The sequence below is a fragment of the Drosophila eugracilis genome, unplaced genomic scaffold, assembly GCF_018153835.1.
Source record: "Drosophila eugracilis isolate 14026-0451.02 unplaced genomic scaffold, ASM1815383v1 contig_2154, whole genome shotgun sequence".
Classification (NCBI taxonomy): domain Eukaryota; kingdom Metazoa; phylum Arthropoda; class Insecta; order Diptera; family Drosophilidae; genus Drosophila; species Drosophila eugracilis.
The window spans coordinates 4,825,220-4,834,624 of NW_024573038.1; the positions used below are offsets into that span (position 1 = coordinate 4,825,220).

Sequence of the window (9,405 nt, forward strand, 5' to 3'; positions counted from 1 at the left end):
ACGCAACGTGAAAGAGATTTCTCTTGGGATTTCTTACCCGCAACCTTAGGCCAATACTAAAAAGTAATATTGCCCATTTCAAACTCCTCCATAACTAGAACCTCTGCCTTTCCCAGCTGAATTTTCCCCCTGCGGCACAATCAATTAAGAAAACCAATTCGCCTTAAGATGACTAAACTCTCCAAGGGTCAATGTGTCCCATTCACCGGGCAATCATAACAGACCATTGATACTTTCGAGATGCTGTGACAATGTGGAACCCACAGCCACAAGAGGAAGATGTACAAAAGATGAAAACTGAAATGCACAAATGGGCATTGAAATTGAAAACAGAGTCTTTAGTAATCTTCAGTGACACAATAAAGTACAAAAAAAAGAAAAGTGAAGCGGCAGCAGAATTCAAAAGGGAAAATGTTCCCCTAGAAGAGATGCGGCCTCTGAGTGCGTGAGTCAAGTAAGTGGAAATAATCGCAGACAATAGAAGAAGCATGGGGAACTCCACTCCTACTGCAGTTGCATCTTCAGCCTTAGCTGCAGCTACTTCTCAGATACTTCTACTGGCATCCGAAGTGCGAAGTCAAATTGACAATCCCAGGCAGCTCGAGCTGCAGTGTGCATTAAGTCAGCGTTGCAGAGTCTGGACTTTTTAAAGTGTCTTAGTCTCCGTCCTTAGTCTTTACTTTAAAGGCAGAGCTGGATTAACACTTACAACTGTCGGTGTGACAGTGGCAGAATTCATCAAAATAAACTTATACTTAAACATCAAATTAACGACATTTTATCTCTCAGCATAAAAGCTAAGAAAATGTACAAAAAAGTTCAACAAGATTGCAAATAGTTTACATAAATTCAAGTTTATACGTAATAGTAATCTAGATATTTAGAAAATTGGCTAATTTATCCCAACCACTGTGCTGCAGTCGAAGAAATGGGGAGAGCCTGACATTGACATGCTTGCAGCAGAAGGACCGAAGATAGAAGCTCCCAGTGGCAAAAGCAGCTGCCCCTCATAAAAAGCGGGGTGCAGAGATCCCAGTTCATGCCCCGTGTGGGCGACCGTGCGATATCATATACGAGTACTGACGAGATTGGAACTCAAAACCGGGATGGGATGGAGGCGACTTTTGTTGGGGGCCCTGCCCTGGCCAAGCTCTATTAATATCCGACTTCCTATAGGAATTGTACACAATTTGGTGAATGCGTAAATTGTATGTGAAAGGAAAGTTGACTTTAATGCGTCATAATTGATGCACAATGCGGAGGGCAAGGCGAGATGGCTTGATTTGATTAACGCAGAATGTAGCTCACAGATATAACAGCTCTTGAATATGTATCTCTACCTACAGATGGCAATTGAAACTTTGACTTACTGCCAAACTATTGATTTTCGTGGCATCTGCAGTTAGTAATTGTGTGGGGGCGTTTGACTTTGCCATCGCTTTCAAGGAAGCCCTTCAAAGTTCTTTTTGCCTTATTTTTACCATCACAATTATCCGCTTAAAATGCCAAAGCGGGCCAAAGCAGCAATGGGCAAAGTATCTTTAAGATGCAATTCAGTTTCAGGGAAACTCGATGCCGTCTGATTTGACATAATTGAGCCCTGTCGCTAGGCCATCGAGAAATAAATTTTCAATTAAACGCCCATCAACCGATCCGACAGCTAGCTCATATATACAATTGGTTTATCTCACAGTTACCAAGAGGCTGTGCATCGCCCTAATGAAGATGATGCAGCGCATTTTGTTGGCTGCACGATTCGAAATTAAGACAAAGTCAAGCCAGATGGACAAATGACCAGAAGATGCAATAAGTATCTGACGGATTCCTCGACAGCTGCCATTGAATTAAAAGAAGAAGAAGTAGAAACGATAAAGATAAGGAGGCAAAGTAAGAGAGCAGCGCGTGCCATTGAACTTTGTGGTCAAAAAAAGATACTTTTTGTAACTGATGAGTAGTTGGGCATTGCCAAAGATGTAAGATACTTATATAAGGAAAATCTATACCCACCTCTCATTTCCAATAAGTGTCTCTTGAAAATCACAGAGAAAAATGCTATTTCTATTTTGACAGTTGCTCCTTACCTCCGGCAGATACTTGATTATACCCTCAGTCCCCGAGAGAAAATCAATTTTTAATTCGACAGCTGTCGCTGGAAATTGATCTGCTGCCGCAGCGAAATGCTGCCAAAGTACGTTTCTTATGGATGCACATTTTCCCTTGCACTTTGATTAGAGCAAAATGAACCCAAGCCAAGCCAAGTCATTCATTTGATTGCCAACTCATATTTCCAAGACTGTTGGGATACAAAAAAAAGGGATAATCCCAGTTCCTTTTTTCATATTTTTTCTTGGTTGGTGGTCCAAGCGAGTGTTTAATTAAAGTTCATCTCGCTGCGTGGGTGGCAGCCGTTTTGCTTGTGATTTTTATTTATATGCTGATACTTATTTCCTCGCTGAAATCATTTCCTCTCTGGACTTTGGGGTATCAGCTTCCATTTGAGTTTTTTTATTAAAAATCTTTTGGCGGATGTGCATCATGTTCGTGGGGAAAAGCTACCGTTGTGAGCTCATTTTAATGTTAATTTCGTTTGGTAACACGTGCACTAAGTAAATAACACGAAAGAAAACTTTAGAAGAGGTAGTCGAGCGAAAGATACCCTCTTATTTACTTAACTAAATGTTAGGATTTCCTAATAAATAAATAATAAATATATTTAAAACATTAAACGTTTTATGTTATGAAAATCTTATGACCTTACATCCCAAACATTTACATTTAAAGATTATGGATCCAAAATGCAGGTAATTAACCCTGGAACCTCGGAAACAAAAAGACTTAAATATCTGATATTTAGTATGTGGACTTTTAAAGACATCTCCACAGACATATTATATATTTACTCAAAACCCATATGCCCATTCCCTCTAATGGGTATCGAAAACCATAAGAACTGACACCGACAAAGCTCAAAGAATACAGTGTTGAATGTCATTAGCGTTCTGTCGCCCATGGGCTCTTAAGTCTGAATTGGGGGAGTGAAATCCAGTTAAGTCAAGAAATAAAACCGAAGAAAAAGTGGTCGGTCGGGGGGAAGTAGATAAAAGAAGAGCGGGCGGGGCCTTACACATCCGTAAGTGGGCAAGTTGATGACCGGAAACGGCAACAGTTACAAATAGTACTCGCATGTATATGTGGAGAAACACCTGAGGCTCGGCGAATAAGTTAACGAAGAACAAAGGCGGAAAAGTGGAAGATGCAGGGGGTTTTTTGAGGGAAAATGGTAACTCTTCTAGCTCTTGGCGGAATTGATTGTCCACCCACACTATGCCACGCGATTGACACAGCTGGGCACAGCTGCGCGCTTTCAAATACGGCTCTCAGGTTCAGGGCGAAAAATTGGCAATTCAAGCGCAAAGCTGTCAACTGTGAAAGGAAAAGACGGTAGAGGCTCCACGGAGTCAAGATGGTTACAGTGAACGAATATCTAAATGTAAATTAAAGGGGTTTGCTAATGAAATTTGAATATAAATCAAGTTAAAACGGATTACGGAAAATAATAGCAAATTCCTAAAACTTTTAGGAAACTATTTAACATTTCTTAAATTATTTTTTATAACTTTCAACAAAAAGAGCTTTTCTAGTTGCATTTACATAATCTACAACATTTTCTCTCTGTGTAAACTGGGCATTTCAGCAAATGGCTCAGCAGCATGCAGAGATTTCTTTTAGTTTCGTTGCAAATCGCTGCAGATGCGGCGTTTAAAAATAGCCAACATGTCACCAGCCAAGCAATGGGGCAAGTAAAAAAGCAAAAAAAAGGGACTGACTAACTGAGTGCAACTGCATCAATGCGGCAATGAAGCAGATCCGAAGGCAAACTGACAGGGCAGAAAAAATAACAGCTGATTGGGGGAGTTCAAATTAACATTACAGAATACTCAAATACCCTAAAAATATATTTTAATGAATTATTATTTTATTTGAATATAATTATCAGTGCACCTAAAAATAATATAGTTTATTATATCTGTAAAACAGCCAATAAATGAAGTATTACATTGTTATATTAAAAAGTAATTACTGATGATTATATATATATTTATAATATATATTTTTATATATTATACCCATAGATATACTTCCCATATATAAACACTTCAGCTGGAGTCGTTTTGAGTTTCCAGGTCGTGAATTTTCCGCTGCTGCTCCGCGGATTCCGATTCGCTTTGATAAAACGACCAGCGAACGTTTTGGGGCAACGGATTCACTCCAGACTTCATGTGCCGATGTTACCGATGATGTTGCATGGTGACAATTGGGAGTGAAGGGAGGAGCCGACCTGCAAGCCGCTGAAGAGGAGGTGGAGGATCTGCTGAGGAGGAGGTGCGAGAAGAAGGTGGGCGGTTTGGGAGGAGGGAGGCTTGTCGTGTGCGTGATGCGCATGAGCGAAGCGTCATTGCGCCTTAAATGGGAGCAGCACACAACTTGAAACTTGCAACACGGCTGACAATGATGCACTGCAGCACAAAAAGAAATAGAAAATAATTCAATAGAAAATTCAATTTTCTGATATAAAAGAAAATAAATTGGTTCTTAAGTATGATTCTGAAGGGAATATGGTAAATATGATAATGCATTACAGAAGATATCAAACTTAAGTTTACGATTTCAGAAATACAACCAATTTTCTACCAGTGTCTTTACAGAAAATTGATAGGGAGGAGTGCTCGAGGCAAGAAGACAAGAAAATAAAGGAGAAAAGGGGGACTTTGATCGCACGGAGTGGGCTTGCGATTTTTAGACATTTCTCATTGTGCTCATTGGCAGTTGTCTGTGCAGCGATGCGTTTATTAAAGTCGGGGGTGCTCTATGGAATATATATATAGAGGAATTGGATTCCCTTCATCCTCCAAGCACGTCTCCATCTCCTCCAAGCTGATTTTATCCCTTCCCCTTTGCCTCACATGTTGTTGCCAAACTGAAATTGGCGTTGCCTTTTTTGGTAGCTCTTTTGGGGTCGCCCCTCCGCCCTCTTTCGACATTGACAGAGCCATAATTCTTGCAAGCGTTCCTCCCCCCTCTCTTCCAACCCACTCCCCCTTTTTGGAACGTTTCCTTTTGTGAATTATTGAAATTGCGCAGTTTTTGCGATTGATCTCTGACTGAGCTGCAGTTGCAATCGCCTGTTTTGCTTCTGTTTTCTGATTTCTGTTTTCGTGTTGTTGTTGGCATTGCGGGGAGTCGGGATTCAGGGTCAGATGCGATGCCAGACGGTACCAGCAATCAATCAATCAGAGAAATAGCCAAGATATCGCTCCAACTCTCTTTACCAACTTTGTTTTTCCTTCTCGTTTTTGCTGCAATTGCTGGGAAAGCCTAAAAAATACTTCATAGGGCCATGGGTTATTTATGACAGCGTGTCTGACACTTCCAGTCACGAAGGAGCTTCAACGGAGATGCAACTTAAAGGGTTTAACAGGAGGAGGGGAAATCATGGAACGGTACATTGCAATTCGGGTTTGAAAAGGAAGAGTAAATATTTTTTAAAAAGCTAAGAAAGATCACAGATTAAAAATCATTTAAAATCGTAAAATATTTGTTTTCTAAACATTTAAAAAATGTAATAATTTTATTATTGGTTACATTATAAACGTTGCACATTAAAATATACCACAAAAAGTTTATAAAATTTTACATAGAGTGATAAAAAGTAAAGTAAAGTAAAATGAGATGTAAACAATTTTAATTATCAACAGGTAAGTGGATTTTCTAAGGTTCTTAAGTCAGAACATTTTTTCATTTGTCAAGTTTTGATTGAAATGATTGGCAAGGTCATTAGGAAGTTTTTTTCATTAATAATTATTAAAAATGAAAATAAAAGAATATAAAGAGCTTGAAAAACAGGGAAAATTGTTTTAATGTCAGACAAATAAAAATAATCTCAGAACCAATCATCAAAACAAATCGTCAGCATAAATCCCTCCTAAATACCATCATCTGTATCCCATTTCAATAGCCCACATGCGCCCATATCAGATTCAGTAGCTTTAAGACCCATTTAAATTCCTTGGCAGATTACAGTTCCGATCGAAAGTCAATGCCAAAACGTAAAATAAACAAACCAGGAGGCAGATTTTGCGATGACTAAGAAAACACACACAGAAAGCAATTTTTCTCGAATCTCCCCTTGCTGAAAATTCCTTGGGGAATTCAATGGAATTAAAATGAAAACAGAAAATGGGACACCGCCATACCAAAAACGAGCGTGAGGATGAAAAGAAATCAAAATAAAAAACACGAAGAAATTGTGGGGGGGGAATCAAAACGAACCGAGAGAAAGATCCCACAGAAATCTGGGAAAAAAGAAATAAAATGACACTTAATGCTCCACTCCACAAAAAACAAAAGGAAAATGAACGGAAAAAAAGAGTTGGCCTGGGGAGAGAGAGAAGCTCGGGGCTATAAAATGGCCAATTATGACAAATTTCGAAATGAATGCTCTTGGAATCATTTCAATTTCTTTCCACTCGAGAACCTCTCAACGTCATCATTAGCACCCGTAAAACCTCAGCTTTTAAACCCTTTTCTTTTGACCAACAATTATGGCATTCTCACTAGCAGTTTGACCTGGAAATTTGGAATACCCTTGAAACGGCCAAGACTTTGTGGCGGGTAAGAAATAAGAAGGGCTTTTTTTTGGAAGTTTAAAAGTATACTTAAACCCAAGTAGGTGGAGATCTTTTAATATAATTTCTTTCTGGTCTCTAAGACATCAAATTAGTCATAACAATATTAATAATTTAGTTAAAAATCTCTCAACTTATAAGTAAAGTTAAATATTTTGATCAATTTTATACTTATGCCCCCTTAACTCCAATAAAAATATAATAATTTTCTTATATCTTTTACAAATCATGTTTGCAATGACTTTGAACCTCTTGAAAATCCAATGAAAAATCTTGTTTTCCTCAACAATGCAGCCTAAATTACAGACTTCCATAATAAGGCTAAGCAATCTTAAAGATCGCTGAAAGAGAGAAGTCAATCCCCCTCCTGTCAAGCATCTAGCCTAGATTCGGTTTGAATTTTGCAGAGTTCAGATTGTGGGTCAAGTAATTTCCGACTCTTTTTTTTGGTGCTCCTCCTTTTGCCAGCAGATCGGCAATTATCCCGCTCAAACGATTTTCACGACTTTTCCTGATCTTCTTTCGAGTCTTCTACCATCTATCTGCTCCTTCTCTTTCAGTGGAACAAATTTATTTTACCTCAAAAATAACCATTAACAATTTTTCTTTACTAATCTTTGTATCTTTTGGCCCGGCCAATAACTCCCTCTCTCTCTGCCTCTGCTTGTACCACAGAAATCCGATCAGAGAAAGAGCGAAAAAATTTTCCATTAGGAAAAATTGCTTTAGGAAAATGGTTAGCAATGTATAAAAATGTCAAAGATCGCATCGTTCGAATTAATGATCGGGACCGTGGAGAAAGAGAATGATACACGGAAAGGAAAAAGAAGAGCTGCGATTTATTAGGATATATATTAATATATCTTTAAAAAAACACATTTTATTATACATTTTCTTAAATTGTTTATTGGTTTTTATTCTTTTGATACATTAAATTGCATTTAATTAACCAACAAACTGGATCAATGCTAGACTTTCGGACTAGCCAGCCTGCTTCCAGCCCTGGCAACCTCCTGGACATCTTGGCGGCTGCAAGGCAGCTGCTAGCATTGCAATTACTAAAAAATCAAATATTAAAGTTATTTACTTATTAGTTTTAAGTGTCAATATAAGAAACAACTTACCAACAAAACTCAAGAAGCTTCCAATGTTACGCATAGTGTTTGACCTTCTAGATTTTCTCAAGAACTAACTCGATTCGCTTTTAAACAAGGTTTTTATAGACCACAGAATTAGAGCCACGAAATTTCAAATTAAATACTTCGTTCCGTCATTTAAATATTTGACATTTAAAACTAGAAGTTCACCTTAAGGAAATAATGATGTTCTTATTTTAATTTGGTTTAAAAATATTTTGATATTAGTTATTTTATTCTCAAGCCTTTTCTTCTTGTGTGATTGGGTTAACTGGGCTATGAAAGGGGTATTGGGGACAGACTTTGGTTACAGTTTGGTAGCTGAAAAGCACTTAATGACGTCATTACAAGCCAGCACAGCACGTGGCTCGTCCACTGGCAAAAGGAGAAAAATGAAATAAAAATTCAAATTTAAATTCAAATTCTCAGCTCGGGGGGTGTATCAAGTTCCATGAATATGCAAATTGGTAAGAGGCTATAGAAGTTGGATCCGTGGTGTTGCTTCGTGCGTGAATTGTAAATAAATTTTCCTGTATCTGTTTTTTTCGCCCCTGTTGTTTCAACTTGTTGGCTTACACTTTTGGTTTTAATGGTTTGCCCATGCAGAGTTTGAATAATAGTCGCAGTTCTCCCTATTGTTTCTAAGGGGGGAAAGGAATACATACATACATATGTAATTCTTGTCTGGCGAGGGTCGCCAAATTATTTGGCAAATGGTGAAAATACTCACAATGACAAATGATTTATTGAGCCTGAGGGGAAGTTTTTGGTTTAGATGGGAATCGGAAGTTGCAAAGTGACAATCCCCAACGAAAATCGATTTTAGCCCAAAAAGTATTCAAATTGAAATTAATGAACTTGGCTAGAATACTAAATTTAAGAAAGAAATTGAAATTAAGATTCTTAAAATATTTTCAAAAGGTTTCGAAATATTTAAAGTTTATCCCATAAAGCGGGTTGTGTACTAAAAAATTTTAAAGTTTAAAGTATTAAGTCGAAATATACTTTTATATATTCGACTTTTAGACAATTCTTGAATAATTATACATTGTTTATTTCTTGTTGAGATTATAGCACCACAATCCGAAAGATTTTCAATTTTCTAAGACAACCTAAAAATGTTTTCAATCTTAATGAGATCTAGTCTGTGAGCCTTATAAACTTTTCAATATTACTTGGCAAGAAATATGAATAAATATGACTTACCTTAATGCATTTTAGGAAATATTTTACTTCTCTGAATTCTAGTAAATTATTAAATAAGTATATATAGATGAATTCTTTCTTCAGAAGTTTCTAAACTAATTTGAAATTATTAGCATTAACCTTTTTATTCAAAATAAATCAAGTTTCTTTCTCTAAAAATCACAACTAAATTACAATGTCAATGACCACTACTTCCCAGCTCCGTCAGTCCATGGGATATTATTTCTGTTCCGAAGAAATTAAAACATTTGAGATGCCAGCACAGAGGCAGCAACGTGGAATATATCACAATTTGTAGAGGGACCCCCCTCCCTGTAGCATTCGATTTCTATTCGGATGGTTCTTTGAATCCGAGAATGCTGAACTGAATCCAGCTC

At 37.5% G+C, this 9,405-nt stretch overlaps 1 protein-coding gene across 1 annotated transcript; it reads right to left on the minus strand.

Annotated features, from left to right (window-relative positions):
- Positions 1–7,572: 7,572 nt before the first annotated feature.
- Positions 7,573–7,858, minus strand: LOC121530013. The gene is made up of 2 exons (XM_041818332.1): positions 7,811–7,858; positions 7,573–7,744 (listed from the first exon to the last, which is right to left on the minus strand). Exons 1-2 carry the CDS (start codon positions 7,842–7,844, stop codon positions 7,668–7,670), a joined length of 111 nt encoding a protein of 36 aa, XP_041674266.1. The 5' UTR covers positions 7,845–7,858; the 3' UTR covers positions 7,573–7,667.
- Positions 7,859–9,405: the final 1,547 nt, after the last annotated feature.